Consider the following 25,072-nt stretch of genomic DNA (forward strand, 5'->3'; position numbering starts at 1 on the left):
AATTTATAGTTTTTACGTGTTGTTTTTACAGTTTAACTTGATATTTTTACAGTATTGAAAATTAATATTTTTTAACATTATATTTTATCGTTTTCATCTGTGAAATTTGCATGTCTGTAATTTTATAGTTTGTACATTTTATTTTTATAGATAAAGTGGTTAATTTTACAGTATTCAATATTTTGATTATTTATTTGTGTGTTCATTAAATTGAAAAAAAAAGAATAAAAAAAAATTAAAAGGAAAATTAATTTTGTCTTTTTATCACTTTTTTTTTGTCAAAATAACTGCTAATAACTAACATTAACTGCCAATAACTTCCTATAACTGCAATATCCGAAAGTACAGTTTGAAAGTACAATTTTTTTGTCCTGTTGAGTAAGTTGCAATATGTTTTTAACTATTATGGGACCACTTCAAATAGTTGCTGAATGTTTTGTGATTAACTGATATATTTTATGTAATATATTGTATAATTATACAACATGTAGAAGTAATTTTACAGTATTCGCGCAAATCAAAGTTGTGAACAAAAATATGTGGACAATTAGACGCTTCCTTTTCAAAACACATATAATTCGGTAAAAATAAAATTGTCCGAAATCGATGGTATGGATTTAATTTTTATTTAATCGGCCAAATCAGTTCTTATTTGAAATAGTTCCGCTTTATGATACGTACCATATCAAATCGGACGACTCAGCTCTCATTCTACACGGTCAGGTACTGCCCTTGATCCGAGTTCAAGTAAATACCTGGTCGGACGAACTCCTGAGAAAAAATGTTTTCGCTCAGCAGCAGACTCGCAACGTTGCCCCCACCCGACAGACCCATCTTCCCCTACTTTTAATTAACGAAACATATTTGACGCTACCCCCAAGCCCCAAATCTTTGTTCCATTCATCAATCACATCCACCTTTGAAAGAATCGGTAAAAAAAAATTAAAGAAATATATGGAGAATCAATCAGTCGCAAACTAGAAGAATCGGCGTAACTCGGACGGCGAGTCGGAGGAATCAACCCGCCGGTGGTTGACCCCCCGCCCCGATTCAAGCGTTTTATTTTCCAGTCAATTTGGAAAATCACCCAATAATCGGATCGTGGGTTACTGATAGATTTTTGAAACCATGCTAGCAACAGTGGACTACTGCTTGCTATGGTAGAAGGTCGTAAATTGAAGGTAAGTACTTCAGAAACAAACAACCGGGTGGAGGTGCAGGTGGTGGTTTGGGGGGGGGGGGGGGGGGGGGGGGGGGGTGCTTGGTACCCGTCCCTGCTTGGAATTTTGTTTGTTTGTTAGATGTTTGTGGGCATGGTGATTTGAAGAAGATTGATCGGTTAATCCATTCATTTGGTCTTTTCAAATTTAGGATTGTTATTTTTCTGTTGCTATTTGAGTTCACTATGATCAAAATTGGAGAGCTGTTTCTCTTCTATTTTACCTTTTGGAATGGTGGTTTTAGCTTACAGGGAAGTTCAAAAAAGTGTACTCCCTTTTTTGTTCTTATTGGAATTTTGCCGTTTGATTTGCAACTGTTGCATCACTCACGTCATATTATATTATGTGTTTCATTCACAAAGTATAACTACATAATTTGGAAACATTAATCTTCACTTGAAAAATAACATTAAACAGTCTATTCAAATATGTTCAGTCAATGTCAGCAAATCACCCATCCAGCTCAGACAAAATCTTAATTTTTTTTATTCTAAAGTATTCTGACTTTCTGATCTGTGCAATTTTCAGGTTTACATGGAAATTAGTCGATATTGCACTGCCTACTCCAATGGAGAGAAACCCCACTCAAAATTTTTATAATCCAAGAAATATCGAACCGATGTCTTCTTCATCCCTCCCAATCATGCCCACTTATGTGCAACCCAATTTTCCGAAACTGCCCGATTCTCAGCAGGTTTCAGTGGAACGGGAACTAACAAGTGGACCCACCAATCCTTTGTACTCTCCTGTCATGGATTACCCCGTTAACCTGCATGACCACTCTCTCCCTCTCCATCAGAGACCCGCTAGCATGAATGTTTCTCCTTTCATCTCCCAAACAATGGATGTTGGCAGTTCATCAGGGAATTCGGGTACACTCCAGGGTGCTTCCTGTAATTTACCTTGGGTCGACGTGGACCCGGTCCACCAGTTGATGGATTACTCAGTGGCGGAGACTATTGTGACTGTTAACACCCATGTGTATGGCGGTGCTGCAACTGTGGCCACAGAAGATCTGACAAAGCAGAACGAGTGGTGGAGTGATATCATAAATGATGACTGGAAGGATATTCTCGACGCCACCGCTACAGAGTCCCAACCAACGGTACAAGTCTTTATCACCAATTATGGTTGCCAATAACCTTGATTTTTGCTTCTTGTTTGATAATAGTGGTATGCCCTTGCTAATTTATCAATAGCATGGAGTTACAGTTACACGTGGTGTGGTGGGTAACCACGTGTGTGTGCAGTCTCCTTCTCTGAGGTCAAAGCTGTTGTTTTTTAAGTAATTGATAAGTTTTTACTAGGTCATGAACCATTTGTCTTAGCTGTACTGGTAGGTATAGTAAATAAGTAACTTACACATGAAGTCTGTATTTTTGTGGAAGGATTACATACAGGCTTGTTTTCATGCTTAATTCCCTTTGTAGTCGAAGTTAAAGACAATAGAGGGAGAAAGTTTTACTTTCACGGGACTTAAAAAGTATTTACCATAACCTATTGATTAGATAATTTGGTTAATACTGAAACGCCTGCTTACCACACAAAGAGATTGTTTCTAGTTCTATATATTCCTTTCTGAGTCTTTCTATATAAATGTAGAGTTAAAATCAAGAATTTTTTTTTTTATGTTTACAAACATTTTCAATTAAACCTTCTCTTAAAAGTTAACAATGCTTTCAGTAATGTTTGTAGATGGTCTTGGAACAGTATCTTTTTTAGCCATGTCAGCATTTCTTATCAATGTAATAAGATACAAAATAGTGTCCTTAGTCCTTACTCGTGAATAAATTCAAATTATGGATTCTCGCAATTTTTTTTGTTGTCAACATGTTTTCCTTATTTTATTTATATTTTTCAAATATATACCCAAAGTTTTGTTTTGTGCATAACCATTCTCAGGAAAAGGCAACTTGTCATCATTGAATCCAACCACCGACTTTGCACCTGGCATTAAAAACCTCCAGTGATGCCTCCCCTACCTTTTGTCGCACTTTCAAAATAATAATTTGAAAAATTATTCTAACACAATTTTCTTTTGATACAGTCAGCAGTTCCGTCCTCTTCAAATGTGTCAGTTCCACCTCAGCCACCGGTTAATACCCAAGCGGTGGTACAGGTACCTGCACCGGTTTCAGTCTCTGTACCACCTCAAAATATGGAGATAAATATTGTGGCAAGCCCTTCTCCCAAAGCCAATAATGCACCTGTGGGAGCCAAGCCGCGCATGAGGTGGACCCCAGAGCTACATGACCGTTTTGTTGATGCTGTAAATCAACTTGGCGGTAGCGAGAGTATGTTTATTGATTTCCTATTTTTGAGGTGTGTGTTTAAAAAGTAAATGAAATTGGTTTCGTGTGCATGCACTGCAGCATGCATGTATTTACCAAACTCGGAGAAGAGCTTGTAATACGGAAAGAATATGAAGTTCAGACTTGATCTCTTAGCAATATTTTGGTTTCTATTCATTGCAGAAGCCACTCCAAAAGGCGTGCTCAAGCTGATGAAGGTTGATAGCTTGACCATATATCATGTGAAGAGCCATCTCCAGGTTTATTTAATTTTTTATGCTTTGTTACAAAAATGTATCTATTTTTTTTATTTTGGAAAGGTCTTTTGATGTCAAATGGTATTAGTCAACCTTAATGGTGTAATTTTATATAGTAAATATAATTTTTTTTTTATTATTGGGTTAAGTGATTCTGATTAGACCTGCCTAATATTGTAGAAATATAGGACTGCTCGCATCAGGCCAGAGTCAACTGAAGGTTGGGAGAATTTTCAAAAATCTCTATTTTATTTATTTATTGATATGAATATTTTATGTCTTTTATATTATTCTGAGTTATTATAATTTGTTTATGCTAGGTAATGAAGGTTCGTCAGAAATGAGAGCCACACCACAAGATTTGGCTGCCATAGATATTAAGACGTATGTAATTAAGTAACATTTCCTAGTTGTTCATATTACATTTCCTTTGGCGTACCAATGGCATATGTATTCATTGATTTTATTTCTTTGATAGTAGCATGGATCTTACGGAGGCATTGAAGCTTCAGATGGAAGTCCAGAAGCGGCTTCATGAACAGCTTGAGGTATATACTTGATTTTATAGTATAAGTGAGACTATGGTACTATGCATAGCGCAGATTGGTCAGCACTACAGATCAAAATTTTCATTTTGAAAGTTCAAATAGTTGATCAGAACCGTTTAACATGATATCATATGAAAATGTACTTGGAAACTATATTTACATTTTTTTAGAATATTTTTACTATTTTTTTTAGGTAGGAAATCACTACTTTTGAATGATCTAGAATCTTTAGATCAAGTGATTTTCTACATATCTAAAAAAAATAGTAACAAAATTATAAAAAAAATGTAAATTTGATCTACAAGAACATTTTCATATGTAGATCATTTTGAACGGTTTAGATCGAGATTGTTTGGACTTTAAAAATGGAGATATTGATCCATAGTACGGACCATTATGCGCTATGCATAGTACCGTATCCTCACTCTTATAGTTCATAGTTTTATATTATTATTACTTCAATATGTTATTTGCTTTTACAAATTTTATTTAGCTAAACTTATTGCAGTTGTCCAATATCAATTAATGGGGCAAACATCCACACTGATTAAAGCTCATATAAATTTAATTTCACAGATCCAGAGGAAGTTGCAAATCAGGATAGAGGAACAGGGCAAGTATCTCCAGAAAATGCTTGAGAAACAGTCCTCCAAGCCGAGCAGTTCTGATAAAGGTAAAAAAGATGGTGCGGGTCCCAGCAGCAGTGATGCGAACATGGAAGAGACCACAAACGATCTGAACATTCTCGAAGTGGATTCTTCTGATGGCGAAGACACTTCTCCGAAGAAGAAGCGGTTGATAGGCCCCACTGCCTGAAATCGCAATACGCTGATTTTACTATTTCAAACTGGTTGCCATTTCCCTAGCATGGAAAAAAGAAGGGAAAGAAAAGGAACCAACTTCTGACTTTCTAAGAAAATTAGTTTTTGTATGATGACTTGTTTTATAATAAACCGTTTAGGTATCGTATCTTATGAGACGATAAGTTTTAGGTTTTTGGTAGTAACCCTTCTTTTGTGAAGACTATGAAGGGTTGCTGGAGTGTTGGAGAAGACTAGCATTGGTGTTGTAATCTAAATTATGAAACAAATAGTTGTCCACAAAATATAGGTCGTCTTGTATGATGCTTTTTGTGAGGTACAAGTAGTTCCTCTTCATTAGAGGCTAAAATGATTTCTTCTGAATTTGCTTGCAGTGATGGCACGATCATATATTCATTAGAATTAATGTAAATGCTATAGCAAGCAAATAATTCAAAGTGAAATTATGGAGAAATTGGGTGTGTTTATGATTTGCCAAAGTTCACTTTGTTCTTGTATGTGTAAGACCATATAATGCATTCAGCTTTTTGATAAATGAACATTTCTTTTGGTTGAAAACCCGTTTTAGTTATATCCTCTTCGTTAACAGCTAGTACAGGAAGTAGGAATCGTTGGGTGGTCTTATGCCCATCATACTAAATTGGTCCGATGTTTAGTCGAGTGATTTACAACTTGTTTGGACGGAGAGTAGATAGAAGGGATGGAATAGAAAGAAATGAAATTTTTTCATCGAATTGTTGATTGATAAAATTATGTTGGAAATGAAAGATATAGAAGAGAAATGGTTTAATCTTATATCATTGTAACTAATAGAATTTATTTCCCTTCTTATTAGAATGTAATGGAGAAAAAAAATTGTTTCAAATATTTTTAAAAGAAATGATACAAATGTCAAATCTTATATTTACTTGTATAATTTTCATTTAATTTTTTTATCACAAATTTACAGCAGTTATTAAATTTTTCATTAAGCTTCTAAATTTTAATTAATTGAACAAATACAAAAATTTTAGATATGTTAATCTTCCTTCCTATTTCATTTCATTCCATTCCCTTCTATTCTTCACTTCTCCTCCCTTCCTCTACTCTCCATCCAAACAAAGTATTAATTAGCATCAAGATTTGCTCGAACGGCTTTAATATTAGAACGTATTAAATGTGCCAATCTTGATGTAGATTTATCGGCTTCAACTGAATATCAGAATGAGATGGCAAATCATAATCATTCAATTTGGTACGATGAGACCGTCCCTACTGTGTAGAATGAGATCTGTACCGTCCATTTTAACCTGGCACAAATCTCACAGCAGATCTCCTATATTTCACATAATAAGTGCCGAAATAATTCTGGCTTAATTAGAAGTTATTCTGCAAGATAGGTACCGCAGGGGTGGAACTAAACTCTTAAGTTATGAAGGTCAAACAATTATATATAATTATTTTGTTGAGAATAAATATTACTTTTAACATTTTATTATATAAAATATAAGTAATAAATTAAAAAAATTGAAAAAAATGAAAGTCAATTAATTTCATTCTTATATGTACCGCAGCAACGCATTTCCTGAGATGATCTGTGAATAATCCATACTGTTCAAATTCTTTCTGCACAAATCATAAAACAATAATATTGGTCCGTGTATTCGGAACATACACCAAAATAAATAGGGCCTAACTTTTAGATAAACTGAAATCACGAGTTATACAAGAGGATACGGATTCCTCATAAACATAGTTACAAAATTCAAAATTTGTGAATTCGTAAATAATTCGTTTTTTTTAGTAATAACGAATTGAACATTTAATTATTTCGTTGATCAAACTTTAATTGAATAATTTATAAATAATTCATAAATTTTACAAATTTTTCGCAATTTTTTTCCGAATTATTTTTTGACTTATGATTTGTGGGACTAAAATCTTTAATCCACATAATTTCAAATTATTTTCAGATTACGAACTTTTTAACATTGCTAAAACTTATCCAAATAATTCATTATCTCATTATGCTCATAAGTCATAACAGTGGTCTAAAAAGCAGTTGTGTATGTTCTAACATAATCTGGTAATCAAATCCATGATCTATTCGTGTCGGGAAGCGTATCTTCGGAGCTGTGTGGAGTTTTTAATTTGATCCGTTCGTTTTGGATCGGACGGATCAGATCAGATCTTATAAATTTTGAAAATATTTTCTTTTCTTTTTTTTCAATTCGGGCAAGACCTATCTGATCCGAAACGAAACGAACGGACCAGGTCCGCAGGGATTGGCTCTTCCTCCGTGTCGTCCACTCCCACGTTTCCTGCCGTCTTACGTCACTTTATGTTTCTAATCCTTTCTCCCTCCCGACCGGTCGCCGCTGCTTCGTTAGTGAAGACGTTTTGATCAGGAAAACGCAATAGAGAGCACATTTGAAAGTACTAACAGAAGGGGAAAAGAAAAATCCCTTAGAAACAGTGCGATTGAATCACGATGTTGTTCCAGGTCGGCGGTCAGGGAACACGGCCGACCTTCTTCGAGATGGCGGCTGCGCAGCAGCTCCCCGCCAGCCTCCGCGCCGCTCTCACCTACTCTTTCGGCGTGAGAATTTCGTTCTTTTACCGGCTCAGTTTTTTTTTGGTTCAATTTTGATCGTTTTTTTTGGCCTGATTACATGGGGGGTGCTTAGTCGTCACCACTGTCTGTAGAGGATGATACGTATGTTGAATTTGATTGTTGTCATTGGATTTTAAAACTCAAAGAATCCAAAACTGAGAAACCGGCATGAATTTGAGCTACTATATTGATGAGTAATTCTTTTTCCATAATTTGTATATCAGTACAGGTGAGGTCTTTGCTAGGGACCAGGTACCAGCGGTTTACTTGGGAATATACTTATTTTGTTACTATGTAATTAGGTGTTTGCACTAAGGAGGCCATTCCTTCACAAAATCTTAGATTATGATGACGAGTTCTTTGCTTTGCTAATGATGGTGCTTGAATCTCACAGTCTACGCACAACAGGTACATACCAGCTGGAGCATTTATTTACTGATGCAGTACTGGTATCAGGCTGATTTGTCATCTACTTATTTGGGTTATGTAAAGACAACGAAACCATCAGGAAGCCACATTTAACTCACTTGGAAAAAGTAAGATGAAACAAAAATTGTACCGAATCAGTCACCAAAAGGAATAATTTTTCTTTTCTGTTCATCAACAAAAAAATAATTTTCTGTATTCTGTACAAACGCCACAGATGTCATGTTGCGTCCAAATGATCTTTTCATAATTGTTCAAGAAAAGTCCCAGAATATCTTTCTTCATATGAGTAGAGATGAGGAGTAAGGGAGATCAAATACTCTGGTTATCTTTTGAAGTAAATGGTGTATGTTAAAGATGCTTTTTTATGTTCTAGGGAATACCATAGTTCCTATAATTTGTAGGATTTATGACCAGTATTCTTGTTTTAGGCTGTTTGTGATATTTTGACATCTTACTTTGATATGCATGAAAGGGGTCAATTAATAATAAAGTTTTACAACCTTCGGCGCAGCTGGAACTATTTTAGTTTGTTTAATTAACTATTGAAAATTAAGCAACATGAAGTGCCTCATTTATAATTTCATAACAGTAATGGATGGGTAGGCATTTGTAAAAAAAAGGAATCATGTCCTAATTAAAAAAATAATTCTGTTATCAGTTACTTTGCACTCAGCAACTTGCAGTTATCTCTCTATTTCAGATGCTTCTTTTGCGGAGTCATTGTATGGTTTAAGACGGAGAGTGGCAAATATTTCAATTAAGAAAAATACATTGACTGCTGAATCAAGTGAGAAGACCCATGATTTGGGTTTAAGAAAGAACCAGAAAATTCTCTCAGTAGTATTTCTGGTATGAAATTGGCTTGCTACTCAATGTTAACTATTATGTACTAATATTTCCTTTTATAGAAGGACAATTAAAGCATTTTATTAGCGGCAGAAACTATGCCTTACTGTATTTATCAATTAATACCATGTTTATACTGGGAACTGTGATAATTATTACAACCTATTATTTCATGTCATGAGATAATATCTCCATTTATTTTTTCTGTTATACATTATACAATTATACTTACAAAAGGATGTTACTGAATTTTTAGGTTGTTTTGCCATATTTCAAGTCAAAGCTTCAGTCGATGTATAATAGAGAAATGGAAGCGAGGCTTCAGGCAAGTCTTTGGGGCAATGATGAGCCAAGGCTTGATGAAGCCGGCTTTATTCTTGATCAAGGAGAGACGTCTACACGGGCAGTTGGCCGTACCAATGCTGAGGTTTCTAGTTTGACTCATTTTAGGAAGAAAATCACAAAATTGGTTGTCACTTGCTATCCCTGGATCCATGCCACCAATGAAGGTAGTTTCTCTTTTTCTGTAAAGTAGGCATGCCTCTTTGCAAATATCATATTTGTAGATATTTTTTTGTTGTAATTTTTTTTGAGTGTGCAAATACTTGATGTCAATGGTTTTTCCATGTTTGTTGTGCATCAAGCAGCTTGCAACCATTACTATTAAAGTTAAGTGAACCTTAATATGCTAAATTGGGGGGGTCAATTTTTCTTCATGTCAGGATTGCTCGGGTTGGTCATACCTCGGATTGGTTTAATATCAGGTTAATTTTCTCGGATCAGGCTGTCTCATAATTCAGGTCCATCAAAGACCAGGCCTTATTTTGTTTGGTGTTTTTTGGGGTAGAAAGTCAGCAGCTTTAATTGAAACCTTTGGTTTCTTATCTAGCTATGCCAACTACTGGATTGGGATGAATCCGGATATTGCACGCGTGCTTGGATTTGGATTAATTTCCATTTAGTCTATTGTTAGTCCAACATAATTTGTTTTATCTGGATTGGGGCCTTGTTAGGTTTCCTGTATCGTCTCTTTGAAATTTTGGGTCATGGTTCCTGATTGGTCAGATTTTCTTCAGTTTACAAAGAAAGTAAATTGATCAAATTGTACTTAAACCTTTCCACTGTGTTACTGTAGCTCAAATGATTGTATATAACAAGTTTATGTAAACTGTGACCACTGTTGATGATTGTTGGCCAAAAAATCATATTATTCAAATGTAGATTGCAGCCACTGGACTTTAAGTGTGAGAAATATTGGTTGCATCTTTTGTAATGCTAGATACATCAGGTGTTATTGCAAAAAAGCCTCTTCTCAAAATTTGCCCTTTTTTTCCTTTCTTTTTTAAAATTAACAGGTCTATCATTTGCTTATCAACTCCTGTATCTGTTAGATGCTACTGCTTTTTACAGTCAGGGACTACATGCACTAGGAATTCAAGTATGTCGTGCTACAGGACAAGAGCTGGTATGTTTAATTTGCCATTTCTATTTTTTATTTCTGTGTGAGTCTGAAATTGCTAAATCCTAGTACTTGTTGTTTGCAAAAGGAACCTACTAATCATCTGACTTGTTGTTTGGTCCATGCTTACTGCTTCCCATATTTTTTGATATACTTCTGTGTAACCTGTAGCACGTGTTGCTAGTTTTCTACAAAAGGGTTATCTATAATTGGTAAAACTGGTTTTAACCGTCTCATGCAATTCTAGATGGATTCATCTTCTAAAATCTCTAGGATTAGAAGCCGAGAGCTTGAGGGGCTACGTGGACCGACATGGCTTAAGGTATGAAATTCTTAGTATAATATTTTCTCATTTGTTTGTGAGAACTTTTGTTTAAAGCTGAATTGACCATCGATAAGTTCTCATACGGAATAAAATTGAGGCTAAGCAGCCTAAAGGAAAAAAAATTGGTGACCAAGAGTTCAATCAATGTACATATGAGCTGATACATCCTATTACTGCACTAATAGCTTCTATAGCAATGAAATTGATGCAGAATTGCTTATTAGTACTTGATTAATTTTGTGGTATATCAATTTGACAGGCTATGCAGAGAGTTCTCCTGAAGTGCGTATATACATCTTTGGACTATGCACAAACTGGTCTTATCGCTGCAGTTTTCTTTTTCAAGGTTTGTTTCACATTTATTTGTTCACCTTGTTTTGAATCAATTAAATGTACCATTTTTGTTCTTCTTAATAATAGTATACTATCTTCTCGGCAGATGATGGAATGGTGGTATCAATCAGCCGAAGAAAGGATGTCAGCTCCAACTGTGTACCCCCCACCACCCCCCCCACCACCTCCAAAAGTAATCTATTCCTTGTGCTTTCCTTATACTGAAATTAAAATTAATAAACTTTTGATTATATTAATTGGGGGTGGTTCAGATGCCACAATTCGTCGCAACCTCTCTTCTTTATTGATATATTAAAAAAAAAAATCAAACAACAAATCTTAGTTGTTGATTTTGTTCTTCTTCACAAGGGATGTATATTGTAATTTTTTTTTTAGTGCATTTCCTACAAGATCAACAATTTACAAAATGCACAGATCAAGTTAACTTCAATAGATAAATTTTAGTGCATCCATTGTTAGAACTCTGTCTTGTACAAAATGAACTAAAATAATTATGAAACTTGGATGTGTTCTTCTGAAGAAGAATAAGATCAATGGTTTGAATTGGTTGTTTCAAGCAAAATCGAATGTATATTAATGAAAAGTAGAGATTGTGTGGTAAGTCGAGATGCCAAAATGTTGTGGCCCCGGAACACGCACCCCCCTCCCCCCTTCATATCCATTAGTAATAAGATATCTTTAATGGGTTAATTGTCCCATCTGTTATAAATTCAAAGCTAGGAAACATTCACAACTGATAGCCTCTATCAGTTCTTTCAAAAAAAAAAAAGCTAGGAAACATTCGATTCTGGTGCTGTTTCAAGCAAAAATATAACTGTACCGATATTGATTATAATTGTGATTGGAGGAAAAGGGAAAACAGAAAATTGGTATACTTGAATAATACTGATTTAGGAACATAATTATATTGGGGGCAGGGTTCAAATGCCTCATGTCTTTCATGCCTCACATCCTCATCTCCGTTTTCAAAGTCCAAACAGTCGATCCGAACTTTTCAACATGATCTCCATATTAAAATGTGCTTTGAAACCAAATTTTTTATATTTTTTGGAAACTTTTTACTATTTTTTAGATGGGCACAAAATCACCATTTTCAGAAGATTCTGGACCATCCAAAAACAGTTATTTTGTAACTATCTAAAATTTTTTTTCCAAAAAAATAAATCTTGGTCTCAAAGCACATTTTAATATGGAGATCATGTTGAGTAGTTCAAATTGACTGTTTGGACTTGGAAATGGAGATAAGGATGTGAGGCATGAAAGACACGAGGCATTTGAATCCTACTCTTATATTGGTTGTGCATCTACTGAAATACTTCAAAACTTGTAAAATTTCTGAAACTTCACTGAAATTTGGACTAGTTACGAGATTCCTTTCAATTGTTTCAGGTTGCTAAAAATGGAGTTCCCTTGCCACAAGACCGGTCACTCTGCCCCTTGTGCTGTCAGAAGAGGGCCAATCCCTCTGTTCTAACTGTTTCAGGCTTTGTATTCTGCTATAGCTGTATATTCAAGTCTGTTTCTCAGGTTGGTATGTCTGTCCTTTCCTTTTTTTCTTGCTTGTTGGAGCAAGTGATGCTAGACTGAAAGGTCTGGGTATTTTGTTCTCTTGTAGTAAGAGTGAAAAATCATTTCAGCATTTTTGGCCTTAAATATTACAGCAATATATTTTTGAAATGACTATTTAATTTTTTATCAGTGTTTCTAAAGTGCACATGATTTGTTTCTGTGCAAAAAATGCCACCCCTACTAACACAAGCTCCAATGTCTACCTTGCCAAGTGCTATGATTCCTCCTTTTCTTTGACTCATGGTTGAAAACACTTGAGATTTGAGAAAACAAAATAATTTAAAGAATAAATATACAAGTATATGAATCTATCTTGCTTTGTATCTTTGAAATGGTGATATTTTTTTTTTCGAAGTATCTAATGTATATTTTATTCAAATTGTGATGAACAGTAGGGTTTACTGTTATTGGCAATTCTAAATGTGCTGATGCACTACATAACCATTACATCATTCTATATTTACTCATTTTTTTTTTTCGTCTTGTTTTGTTTTCCACTGAGCAGCACAAAAAATGTCCCGTGTCTCTAATTCCGGCAAGTGTTGATCAAATAAGGAGGCTATTCCATGATTTATAATGAAGTTATAAGGACTGGAGCCCTGCGAATAAATATATGCTTCACCGTAGTTAATTCATAAATTTCCCTTTACTCTTGATTAATAGGAAACCTTCAATTTAATTGCTTGGAGGAAATCCTCTCTATGATGCTCTTTGTTTTTTTGGTACAGGTTTTTCATGTCAACACCATTTTCTAGGTTTTTTTGGTAGATTGTATAATCACAAGATGCCTTGCTATTCTCCAGAAATCGAATAATGGAGATCTCTTGTAATGCTTATGTTATTAGTAACTGGATGTTTCCAGTTAACCAAGTGCAACTTCGCTGTAATTCTTATGTGTCATGACCAGAGTACACAAACGTGTTCATGAAAGGAGCTAGTCAAAGATTGCAATTGTCTGTTAATTTAGTATATGCACAAATATCAATTATTTCATTTGATTTTGATGTTTTTGAGCGACATTCAATGCTTAGTCCTTTTGTCTTGACAGAGTAAAAGTTATCTCTGCTTTTGGGTTGATTAGGAAAAGTACATTCCCGCTTAAAAATGAATAGTGGGATCAGCTCTGCTTTTAAGTTTGCTATTTCTTCTTTGAATATATGAGATCAGCTCAAGTATGGTTCCTTTTTGGATTGAAAAATAATTATTAGTTGTGATGGACCCACTATTTAATATATTTCAGTGCTATAATCCACGGAAAACATATTGTAATTATGAGTTGTGCTGGACCCACTATTTAGGTCCCACTTACTGTAACCTGTGGTTTTGTGTGAGATAGTCGACTACAAGTAGGGGTGGAATTAGAAAATTTAGATTGGAGGTTGAAATGTAAAATGTATAATGTGTGGTTATCGGAATTTAAACCCAAGTTTTCACAGTTATTAAGTGGAATTCTAACCACAAGAACACATTTAGTATTTTACCGAGGGGACTAAATTACATAAATTTTTTTTAAAATAACGGAAAATTAATTACAAGGCGTTGGATCAAGATCAGAAATTGATATTGCATAAAAGAAAAAGCGAATTAAACAGTGAAATTAAAGTTATTTAGGTGCCAAGCTGCTGCAATCTCTTCACTATAGACAGGATTAAATTGTTTTAACTCTCATAAAAATGAAATCTGAACGCACTAATTACAAATTTGGAAAACAAAAACCGTGTGTTACCGTTCGCTTAAGGAGCACTATTAACATTGCTGTCATCTGCGCTGCTTGTATTCCAAGCGAGAACCCAACTGCACCAAACCAAACCGCCAAAAAAGGCACTAGCGTCTCTTCTAATCAAGAAAATATACTCACGACTCCTCAACTCACGGTTGGTGACAGATGCTACTATGCCACCTCTCTCCTCCTCATAAGATCACACTCAAGCTCCCCTCTCATCCTACTTCCTATCGTGCATTTGTCATACCACGGCCGTGTACCATGGACACGGCATCGGTGAACAGCCTTGTTGCTGGATCGCACTATCATGACGAGCTACATGTCATGCATGGCCATGAAGAGGTTTTTCTTTCTTTTGGATTTTATATCTAATATTATCTATTCTTTTTTTCTTTTTGCCATGTTAGTACAATGTAGTTTTTCACAGAAACATGTGTATACTAGAGGTTAATGATCAGAAGGAATTACCAACAATAATAATTGATCAACAATCAATTCTGGGTATGATAATTTTGTATATTCAATCTCTCTTATAAGTATATAAATGTTAGGTTGTGTCTTTTTTTTCTTCTCCTTCTGTATTATCACAATTAGCCTAAAGGAAAAAACGGGCATGCAAATGCGAAAGTATGTCGTGCTTGCGGAGACGACATCGGGTTGAAAGATGATGGTACACCTTTTGTTGCATGCAATGAGTGTGGTTTTCCATTATGCCGGCCTTGCTATGAGTATGAGCGTGCAGAAGGAAACCATTGTCCTCAATGCAACACCTGCTACAAGCGCCAAAAAGGTTGGTTTTCTTATCTTAAATTATGGAACAATTCTGTAATGGATATATATCAGTAATTGATTGTTACTCAGTTGTTGAGCATAATATTGAGGGATTTACTTATGTTCTTCATATAACAGGGAGCAATATTTTCCACACTTTTCAAACAAGAGATTGTCTAGCTATTTAAATTCGTTGCCATTTTGTAAGGTGTGCTCTGCTCTAAATTTAATTGCTACCTAGAAATCTCATCCTGTATAAATTCACAGGCTCTGCAAGAGTAGCAGGAGATGAAGAAGATGGAGCTGACATGGATGATTTTGAGGATGAATTCAAAATAAAGATTCCAAACAAAGAAGAAGAAAACCGCCCCTCTGATCTTAACTCGGTAATGTCAGAAAAACCAATTGTCTGGTTTAATTTGTTGACTCTTATTTGAAGTATGAAGAAATCAATTTAGTTCCAATAAATTTACAGGAGAATGGAGAGCGCTTAGCACAACAATGGAGACCAGGTGGCCCAGCATTATCTTCCTTTGGTGGCAGCGGTCAGTAGTTCTATTTGTCATTTTTTTTCAATAGGTGTTCAATTTGATTTTCAATATAATTATTGTATGAATCCCTTTATATCAATCTTAAAATGGGAAAATAATAGAAGAATTAAGAACTAATGTGATTAATTTATTACTAATGCATAATTAACACTGCAGTTGCTGGTAAGGAACTAGAAGCTGAGAGAGAAATGGAAGGAAACATGGAATGGAAGGATAGGATTGACAAATGGAAGTTGAGACAAGAAAAGCGAGGGTTGCTCCCTAAAGGTGATGGAGGAAGTGACGAAGAAAACAACGACGAGGACTACATGCTGTAAGGATTTCTTCTTTTTTGTCAAGTCAGATTTGGTTTATGAATAAAAAGTAAATTTGGTTTGTTCATGCATCAACAATCTAAAAAACAAGTCTTATCTGTCAATCGAATTGGAAGTACATACATATAAGAATTTTCTTGAAATCTTGGTAAAAATTACTAAATAACACACGCCGTTTGAATAGATAGAAGACTTTTTTTTATTTTGATACTTAATTGTGAAAAAATAAATGATGACAGGATGGCAGAGGCTCGGCAACCACTGTGGCGCAAGGTCCCGATATCTTCAAGTTTGATCAGCCCATACCGCATAGTAATTGTTCTCCGCCTTGTTATTCTCTGCTTCTTCTTCCGCTTCCGGATAACTACTCCGAACTATGATGCCTTTGGTCTCTGGCTAACCTCAGTAATATGCGAGATTTGGTTTGCTCTTTCTTGGATCCTCGATCAATTCCCCAAGTGGTTTCCTATTAACCGTCAGACCTACCTCGATCGCCTCTCTCTTCGGTTTGAGCGTGAAGGAGAACCGAGCCGTCTCTTACCAGTTGATTTTTTTGTGAGCACGGTCGATCCATTAAAGGAGCCACCTATTATCACAGCTAACACTGTGCTGTCAATCTTGTCAGTTGATTACCCTGTTGACAAGGTGAGCTGCTATGTGTCAGATGATGGTGCCTCCATGTTGCTGTTTGATACGCTGTCAGAGACTGCTGAGTTTGCTCGGAGGTGGGTCCCATTTTGTAAGAAGTTTAACATTGAACCAAGGGCTCCTGAATATTATTTCTCGCAAAAAATTGATTACTTGAAGGACAAAGTGCAACCTACTTTTGTCAAGGAGCGTCGTGCTATGAAGGTACATTTCGCATATTATTCTTTTAGGCAATTTCTAAATTTTGGTTACATTCTAATGTTTCTAAATTGTGATTCAATTTCTCTATTCGTATATAGAGAGACTATGAGGAGTTCAAGGTGAAAATAAATTCACTGGTAGCAAAAGCACAGAAGAAGCCCGAGGAAGGTTGGGTGATGCAAGATGGCACACCATGGCCTGGCAACAACACAAGGGATCACCCTGGAATGATACAAGTATGATTTTATTATCTTCATGTATATATGCTGAAAAATAATTAATCAGTATAAAAAATCATTAATTGTTATGATGTTTGTTTTTTGTATAGGTATATTTGGGCAGTCAAGGTGCACTAGACATTGAAGGCAAGGAGCTCCCTCGCCTTGTATATGTTTCTCGTGAGAAGCGCCCGGGTTATCAACACCACAAGAAAGCCGGTGCCATGAATGCACTGGTGAGTATATGTCTCTAATAACTAGTTTTTATCAAATTTTCTATTTAGAAAAAAAAGGTTAAATGCTTATGATAACTGAAATCAAATTAATGTTTAGGTTCGAGTTTCGGCTGTTCTGACAAATGCCCCTTTCATCCTTAACTTGGATTGTGACCACTATGTCAACAACAGCAAGGCCGTCAGAGAAGCCATGTGCTTTTTGATGGACCCACAACTTGGAAAAAAGCTCTGTTATGTCCAATTCCCGCAACGATTTGATGGCATTGATCGCCACGATAGATATGCCAACCGGAATGTTGTCTTCTTTGATGTAAGTTCATTAACAAAAAAATTAAAGCATACAATTGAAATTCTTGATTTGAGTAATTGATTGGTTAACAATATAATCAATTAATGCAGATCAACATGAAGGGATTAGATGGGATCCAAGGGCCTGTGTATGTTGGAACAGGATGCGTCTTTAACCGACAAGCACTATACGGTTACGACCCTCCAAAAAGCGAAAAGCGCCCAAAAATGACATGCGATTGCTGGCCATCCTGGTGCTGCTGCTGTTGCTGCTTCTCTCGCAAATCACACAAACACGATGCCAAAAAGCCCGAAAAGGAGTCAAGACATGGAGGCTTCCTGGGATTCTCCCGAAAGAAAAGCAAGAAAGGAAGTGACCATGACACAATGCTGCCGGTAAGCAAGAGAGGGTACAGGAAGAAAGGGTTTGAATTGGAGGAGATAGAGGAAGGATTAGAAGGTTATGACGAGCTCGAGAAGTCATCGCTCATGTCACAAAAGAACTTTGAGAAACGATTCGGCCAATCGCCGGTGTTTATTGGATCGACACTCATGGAGGATGGCGGGCTGCCACAAGGGACTAACACGGCGGTGCTTATCAAGGAGGCCATTCATGTTATCAGTTGTGGATATGAGGAGAAAACAGAATGGGGCAAAGAGGTATGTTTACTTCACCTTTTATAACCGTTTTTGACAACAAGTCCATAGACAAACAACACCTTTTTTTGCGATAAATAATACTTGTTGTCGTCAGGATGGACCTACTAGAAAATTTGTAGGGATTGAAATTTAAAATGACTACAAAATTTGTAGGGATAGAAAATTTGTGATAAATAGTTTTTGAATTCAAGTTTTTATACCTACAAAATAGAGTTTTAACTATTAGACTACAAGTAAAATGTAATATTTTATAAAGGAGCTAGACTATATAAAACGTTTTAAAAAAATAAATTAAATTAAATTTTAATATACATAATTAAAATTTGAAAATTATAGAGATGGCTGAGCATCTCTGGATTTATATTCATAATTAACCAGGACTTGGATTTATATTCAGTTTAATGTTTTAAAAGTAACTTTTATAAAATTATTATTGTGTAATTTATAAATTTGTTTACACAAACACAATTGTTTATTGTGTAATTTATAATGATTTTTAAAAGTTGTTTACACAAACACAATTTGTGTAAGCAATCAGAGGGATGGTGCAATAAACAATTGTGTTTTAACTTTTAACTGTGCCGTGGAATATTTTAGTACTGCCAATGAAATACGATAAGACATTTGAAAAGTAAAAGCACTTTTGTGGCAATCACGGAAATATTTCTATATATGGTCAAGTTTAAAATGGGAAGTTAGTTTAAAACTGGCACTCAATTACTCAAGTCTCAAAATCTCAAAATCTCAAACAAGGTATTGAAAAATAAAAATGCACCAGCCGGGAATCGAACCCGGGTCTGTACCGTGGCAGGGTACTATTCTACCACTAGACCACTGGTGCTTTTGTTGTTTTCTTTTTTGTTAGTACTATACTATATTTATTAAAAATATTTTTTTAACATTGTAGATTGGATGGATCTACGGATCAGTGACAGAAGACATCTTAACGGGTTTCAAGATGCACTGCAGAGGCTGGAAGTCAGTCTACTGTGTGCCTGACCGACCCGCATTCAAAGGATCCGCTCCGATAAATCTTTCTGACAGGTTGCACCAGGTGCTCCGGTGGGCCCTGGGTTCAGTCGAAATTTTCCTCAGCCGGCATTGCCCTCTCTGGTACGGCTACGCCGGTAACCTTAAGTGGCTTGAACGGCTTGCTTACACTAACACCATTGTGTACCCTTTTACTTCTATCCCTCTGATTGCTTACTGTACCATCCCTGCTGTTTGCCTCCTCACTGGCAAGTTCATCATCCCTACGGTAAGCACTGCACTATTTTTGGCTTAACTAATTTAGTCTAATTGGTTTGCAGGGTTAAGGCCAAACACATTTTTATAAGTCTCATTATTTTATTATTATTTATTTATATGTCCAGGATATTAAACAAACAAATAATCAAAACTAAATGGTTAACTAAATCAATGTGCATTTTTTCATTGCTGAGCAGCTGAACAACCTGGCAAGCATCTGGTTCTTGGCGCTTTTCCTCTCAATCATTGCAACGGGTGTACTGGAGTTGCGATGGAGCGGTGTAAGCATCGAGGACTGGTGGCGCAATGAGCAGTTTTGGGTTATCGGTGGTGTCTCAGCCCACCTCTTCGCCGTCTTCCAAGGCCTCCTAAAGGTCTTAGCCGGTGTCGACACCAACTTCACTGTCACATCCAAATCAGCCGGTGATGATGAGGACCAGTATGCTGATCTGTACCTCTTCAAGTGGACCACCTTGCTGGTCCCTCCTACCACTCTTATAATAATCAACATGGTGGGGGTTGTTGCCGGTGTTTCCGATGCGATAAATAATGGGTATGGCTCGTGGGGTCCCTTGTTTGGAAAATTGTTCTTTGCATTTTGGGTCATTGTGCACTTGTACCCATTTTTGAAGGGGCTCATGGGGAGGCAAAACAGGACTCCGACTATAGTCGTGCTGTGGTCGATCTTGCTTGCCTCAATTTTCTCACTAGTTTGGGTCAGGATTGACCCGTTCTTGCCGAAAGCAAAGGGCCCACTGCTCAAGCCTTGTGGGGTGGAATGCTAAACTGCTATTTGCTAGTTTTCTTGGATTTGTTCTGAGTACATGTTTGTACTGAACCTACTGGTCATACTATTTTGTTCAATCAGCATATATTGTTACAAATGCAGCTTGAAAATATTCTTTCAGAATTATGTACAATCTCACAGTATTAAAAAAAAAAAAAAGTACACACATTTTTGTCTCCAATACTATCTAATTAAGTTATTCCATAGTTAATAACATGTAAATCACTTCTGATAATGAGCAAGCTTGCTAATTCGAATAGTGCGAAATGGCTCTGACAAATAGGCCTGTGTGCGGGTCGATATCTCCTGGGCCACCAATCGCATCGTAGGTCTCTGCTCTGGTTTTACTTGCGTGCATGCAATGGCTACCTTGAATACAAAAACCACTTCTTCGGCCAATTGGCCGGTTGGGGACACCAGTCTCTGATCAAGCACATCCTTCAATAACATATCATTTTCTTCAGATGACACAATGGAGGGTAGAGATGAGAGGAGGTCCCGCGGATGCTTTCCCATCATAATTTCAAGTGCCACCACTCCAAAGCTATACACGTCGCATTTTTCAGTGACCTTCATTGTGTATGCCAATTCTACACAAGAAAATTGAAAACAAATACAAGAACTTTAGATATTTTATTCTTTTCACAAATATAGTTTAACAGATAAACTAAGAATATTGAAAACCAAGATAAGGTGAATCCAATTCAGGTATCAGAAAATTTTGATATAGTGTTGAAATGTATATAATGTTGATCTAATTACCTGGTGCCATGTAGCCATAAGTTCCGGCCACGGAGGTCCAGCTGGTAGAACCCAGCCCAAGGAATTTGGCAGTACCAAAGTCTGATAACCTAGGCTCAAACTCAGAATCAAGTAATATATTATTCAATTTAATGTCTCTGTGCACAATCGGTGGCGTGCAGTCATGGTGTAGATATGCCAAGGCATGTGCAATGCCTTGTATAACCTTCACTCGCATTGCCCAGTTGAGCTTCCTCTCTCCCTCGGTCCCGTACAGTACATTCCCTAAACTTCCCTTCTCGATATACTCATAAACTAAGTACATGTAGCTGCCACTTAAGCAAAACCCGTGAAGCTTTATTATATTACGGTGCCTCACCTCTGTGAGAGCCCGTATCTCATTCTCAGAACTCTTCTTGTATATCTCTTGCACCTCCCCTCTATTTTGAACCTCAATACGTTTCACAGCTACGATTTGATCAACCGAAAGCTCGGCCTTATACACACTACCAAACCCACCTTTACCGACACAAAATACCCCGTTGAAATTATCGGTTGCATTTACAATATCTGAGAAACTGAACTTGCCATCTCTCTCCCAAATTAACGAGTCAGACATGTCCTTACTTGCACTTTCAATCTCAATTTCCTCTTCCCTTTTCTTTCTTGACAGTACCAAGATTGTGACCACTGTGGCAACTAACAATACTACACCAGCAATCGGTACAAATATTGCAATAATCAGCTTTTTTCGATGGTTATGTGAAGTATTACTGTTGGTATTTGTATAACAAGAGGTTAAGCCTTGAAAATCTCCGCAAAGGCCGGGATTTCCAACATAAGCATTCGGTGAATCATTTCTAAAAGCATTTCCAGTCGGAATTGCACCAGTTAAATTATTATAAGAGAAATCAACTGATTCTAGACTAAACATGCCAGAAAATGATTCTGGGATTTGACCGGTGAGAAAGTTGTGTGATAGATTAAGGTTTTGCAATTGTGTCAACTTGTCTAAAACAGACGGTATCAGACCAGTAAGTGAATTACTGCTCAAATCCAAGAGAATCTGCAACATTTGCAAATTGCCAAGCTCATTTGGAATATTTCCTGATATATTATTTTGGCGCAAATCAAACAACAGTAAAGATTGTAGATTTCCAATCTCGGGAGGTATATTTCCAGAAAAGTTATTTCTTGATAGATCAAGGTACTGAAGCTTTGTTAGGCTACTCAGATCAGAAGGAATTTGACCTAATAATATATTATCACTCAAATTTAACTTGAATAACAAGCTAAGTTTTCTCAACTCAGGAGGAATTACACCTGTTAACTGGTTTGATGCCAAGCTGAGGTCTCGCAAACTTGTAATCTCACCAAAAATAGCCGGAATTTGACCTGTTATATCATTGCCATCTATATATAAATGTTCAAGACTTGTGCACTGCCCCCAACTGCTCGATAATTCACCGGTCAATGCATTATCAGTCAAATCCAGGTAAATTAGATTTGGATGCACTCCAAATGCTTCTGATATGTCCCCAGTGAAATGGTTATGTTCCATCCGAACCCGAATCAGACCTGAGCAATTCTTCAAACAGGAGGGTAGTGTCCCAGTGAAATTGTTCGAAAGTGCAGTTAGGTATTGAAGAGTAAATTCTTTACACAGATCACGAGGCAATTCACCAACAAAACTGTTGTATGAAATACCAACATTCACAAGTTTCCCGTTTCGGCCAAAATCAGGAGGGATGGTACCAGTCAGGTTGTTGCCAAATACTGAGAAGAAGTACAAGTTATCGAGCTCAGAGATGGAATCTGGCAAGTGTCCCGAAAGTTGGTTAGTATTTAAATCAAGTTCTTGTAATGCCGTAATATTACCGATTTCAGCTGGGATTTCACCTGAAAGGTTGTTGTAGAACAGATTTAACCGAGAGAGATTTTTGAGGTTACCAATGGAAGGTGGTATTGAACCACTAAGTGAGTTGTCCGATAAGTCCAGTTGGGTTAATAGAACTAAATTTCCGATTTCTGATGGGATGGACCCCACCAAGTTGTTGGTGTAAAGATACAAAATTCTGAGCTTCTTGGCCAACACAATTTCTGATGGAATTTCACCTGTCAGGGAATTATTTTGCACTTGGAAAGAAATAAGCTCAGGCCAATTTTTGAAATACTCCCCTGAAATTTCACTGGATAAATTATTACCTGATATGCCAAACTCTCTCATTTTTGTAAGGTTTCCAAACGTATGTGGTAACGGTCCTGAGAACTGATTAAAGGAGAGCTCAACGAAATTAAGATTGATACAGAGGCCGAGTTCAGGTGGTATGGTGGAGTTCAGTCCAGAAAATTTTAGATCCAGCCTTTCGAGAAATTTTAACCGACCAAGAGAAGATGGGAGGGGCCCACCAAGTGAATTATTTCCAAGTGCAAGTACTCTTAGGCCTGATATCGAACCAAGTACTGATGGGACCCCACCAGTGAAGTTGTTCAAATCGAGGTGTAACTCGCGCAAGTTTGACAGGTTTGCAAGGGATACTGGTATTATGCCAGAAAATGTATTCTGAGAGAGATCTAGAGAGGTGAGATTTGACAACTTTGCAAGGGAATCTGGTATCATGCCAGAAAATGCATTTTGAGAGAGATTTAAGTAGTTGAGATTTGTACATTTTAAGATGAATTCGGGGAAGGGACCGGTAAGATAATTCAGATACAGCGACAGGAACGATACTGATGGCATGGCTGAGAAATTTGAATAATCTGAGTTGTTCAGATAATTCCCACCGAGATCAAAATGCTGCACCTTGCTTAACCAACTAAGCTGGTATGGTACCGGCCCAACCAAATTGTTGTTAAACATGCTCAGATAAACTAACTCACTCAGCTGGCCTATTTCAGGTGGTATAAAATTTTCAAAGGAGTTGATACCAAGGTCTAGTGAGGTTAGTTTAGAGAGGTTAGAGATAGTAGAAGGGATGGATCCTTGGAGAATGTTATCGCTTAGATTAAGCGAAACAAGGTTGCGAAAAGAAGAGAAATTTAGAGAATCTAATGTACCATTGAGACCGGAGCTTGGCAAAGAGATTTGTACCACATTACCAGCTGTGTCACAGGTGATACCGTGCCAAGAGCAAGGACTGGTACCGTTGGTGGTACTGGTAGACCATGAAGCTAGAGACCCTGACTGGTACAGGCTTGATTTCCACTTGTGCAATGCTTCTACTTCGGTCTCTGCTGAGGTTGCAACTAAAAGTGTAGAGAAAATAATCAGGAGAAAACTCATTTCTATCTTCATTGTTATGTTTGTGTTAATGGAGGTAGTAGTAAGTATGATTTGCTAAAGATAATGCTAATGTGAGAAATAACGAAAGTCAAATAAGGAGTCTCTACTCTCTAGTGGAGTAGTGGGAAACAACCAATAAAACTATAAAAGGGCCGAGATATCGGACGAAAGACAGCTAAGCTGGTCAATGGAGTTTTCCAACTGCTCTGCAATTAAATTAAATTGTTGGATAGTATGGTAGAGATTCAGCCGTCGAGTTCAGATCAGACGGTCTGAAGGAGGAGCTGTAGTGCGCAATTTTTTTATTCCTTATTGCGGAGAGAGGAATTTGCTGAGAAGTTTGAAGTCTGATTGGTCAGTGAGAATAATTCACGCACCGTAGCGTAGACTTACTATAGCGGGGAAGAAGACAGAGAAAAAAAAAACATATTTTTTAAGCTTATCTTATACGTCTAAAAGTTGACTCTTGGATGCCTACGGACTTGTATTTGAATAAAAAGAAAAGTTGACTCTTAGAATTTCAAAGGTTTGCCGATATTACACGGAGGAATTTTACGTATACCCATTAAAAAATTCATAATCTTATATTTAACCTTTTAAATTTTAAAAACTTACAAATTTATTCAATTTATTTTTTTCTATTAAATATCATTTTAAATTTATAAACTACTTGTTTTGTCTTTATTAAAAA

General features: G+C 36.5%; 4 protein-coding genes and 1 non-coding gene across 6 annotated transcripts; 3 read left to right on the top strand and 2 right to left on the bottom strand.

Moving 5' to 3' along the window:
• The first annotated feature begins 757 nt into the window (after positions 1-757).
• LOC144567273 (protein PHOSPHATE STARVATION RESPONSE 1-like) lies at positions 758-5,421 on the top strand. 2 transcript variants are annotated; one of them, XM_078317372.1, is made up of 8 exons: positions 758-1,181; positions 1,749-2,325; positions 3,268-3,514; positions 3,695-3,771; positions 3,949-3,988; positions 4,089-4,152; positions 4,250-4,316; positions 4,893-5,421. In XM_078317372.1, exons 2-8 carry the CDS (start codon positions 1,789-1,791, stop codon positions 5,130-5,132), a joined length of 1,272 nt encoding a protein of 423 aa, XP_078173498.1. In that variant the 5' UTR covers positions 758-1,181; positions 1,749-1,788; the 3' UTR covers positions 5,133-5,421. The 2 variants fall into 2 exon arrangements, with proteins under 2 accessions (XP_078173498.1, XP_078173497.1); XM_078317371.1 differs by having other exon boundaries at positions 766-1,181; positions 4,247-4,316.
• A 2,034-nt stretch (positions 5,422-7,455) lies between these two features.
• On the top strand, positions 7,456-13,599 carry PEX12 (peroxin-12). Its single transcript, XM_078317316.1, has 10 exons — positions 7,456-7,715; positions 8,033-8,138; positions 8,860-9,008; positions 9,262-9,514; positions 10,361-10,470; positions 10,712-10,786; positions 11,049-11,135; positions 11,229-11,315; positions 12,533-12,670; positions 13,218-13,599. Exons 1-10 carry the CDS (start codon positions 7,608-7,610, stop codon positions 13,287-13,289), a joined length of 1,185 nt encoding a protein of 394 aa, XP_078173442.1. The 5' UTR covers positions 7,456-7,607; the 3' UTR covers positions 13,290-13,599.
• A 982-nt stretch (positions 13,600-14,581) lies between these two features.
• On the top strand, positions 14,582-20,538 carry CESA4 (cellulose synthase A4). Its single transcript, XM_078317315.1, has 12 exons — positions 14,582-14,777; positions 15,030-15,225; positions 15,474-15,592; positions 15,682-15,751; positions 15,914-16,070; positions 16,311-16,923; positions 17,019-17,156; positions 17,249-17,374; positions 17,472-17,684; positions 17,774-18,322; positions 19,230-19,580; positions 19,768-20,538. The coding sequence occupies exons 1-12, from the start codon at positions 14,598-14,600 to the stop codon at positions 20,353-20,355; spliced, it is 3,300 nt and encodes a 1,099-aa protein (XP_078173441.1). The 5' UTR covers positions 14,582-14,597; the 3' UTR covers positions 20,356-20,538.
• Positions 19,093-19,163, bottom strand: TRNAG-GCC (transfer RNA glycine (anticodon GCC)). The gene has a single exon. It is a non-coding gene; the product is annotated as a tRNA-Gly (tRNA).
• On the bottom strand, positions 20,461-24,438 carry LOC144567228 (uncharacterized). The gene is made up of 2 exons (XM_078317314.1): positions 21,120-24,438; positions 20,461-20,947 (listed from the first exon to the last, which is right to left on the bottom strand). The coding sequence occupies exons 1-2, from the start codon at positions 24,391-24,393 to the stop codon at positions 20,580-20,582; spliced, it is 3,642 nt and encodes a 1,213-aa protein (XP_078173440.1). The 5' UTR covers positions 24,394-24,438; the 3' UTR covers positions 20,461-20,579.
• Between the last annotated feature and the right edge of the window lie 634 nt (positions 24,439-25,072).

Source organism: Carex rostrata, chromosome 16 (assembly GCF_964058835.1).
Source record: "Carex rostrata chromosome 16, lpCarRost1.2, whole genome shotgun sequence".
Classification (NCBI taxonomy): Eukaryota; Viridiplantae; Streptophyta; class Magnoliopsida; order Poales; family Cyperaceae; genus Carex; species Carex rostrata.

Bases quoted from the DNA above. Each gene is read 5' to 3' on its own strand.
- CESA4 (XM_078317315.1), top strand. From the start codon at position 14,598: ATGCTACTATGCCACCTCTCTCCTCCTCATAAGATCACACTCAAGCTC. The intron at 15,593-15,681 runs GTAATGTCAGAA...ATAAATTTACAG, and splicing joins GCCCCTCTGATCTTAACTCG to GAGAATGGAGAGCGCTTAGC. The intron at 18,323-19,229 runs GTATGTTTACTT...TTAACATTGTAG, and splicing joins AAACAGAATGGGGCAAAGAG to ATTGGATGGATCTACGGATC.
- LOC144567273 (XM_078317371.1), top strand. From the start codon at position 1,789: ATGGAGAGAAACCCCACTCAAAATTTTTATAATCCAAGAAATATCGAA. The intron at 4,153-4,246 runs GTATGTAATTAA...TTTCTTTGATAG, and splicing joins GCTGCCATAGATATTAAGAC to TAGCATGGATCTTACGGAGG. The intron at 4,317-4,892 runs GTATATACTTGA...TTAATTTCACAG, and splicing joins GGCTTCATGAACAGCTTGAG to ATCCAGAGGAAGTTGCAAAT.
- PEX12 (XM_078317316.1), top strand. From the start codon at position 7,608: ATGTTGTTCCAGGTCGGCGGTCAGGGAACACGGCCGACCTTCTTCGAG. The intron at 7,716-8,032 runs GTGAGAATTTCG...CTATGTAATTAG, and splicing joins CTCTCACCTACTCTTTCGGC to GTGTTTGCACTAAGGAGGCC. The intron at 12,671-13,217 runs GTTGGTATGTCT...TCCACTGAGCAG, and splicing joins TATTCAAGTCTGTTTCTCAG to CACAAAAAATGTCCCGTGTC.
- LOC144567228 (XM_078317314.1), bottom strand. From the start codon at position 24,393: ATGAAGATAGAAATGAGTTTTCTCCTGATTATTTTCTCTACACTTTTA. The intron at 20,948-21,119 runs GTAATTAGATCA...TTTCTTGTGTAG, and splicing joins TTATGGCTACATGGCACCAG to AATTGGCATACACAATGAAG.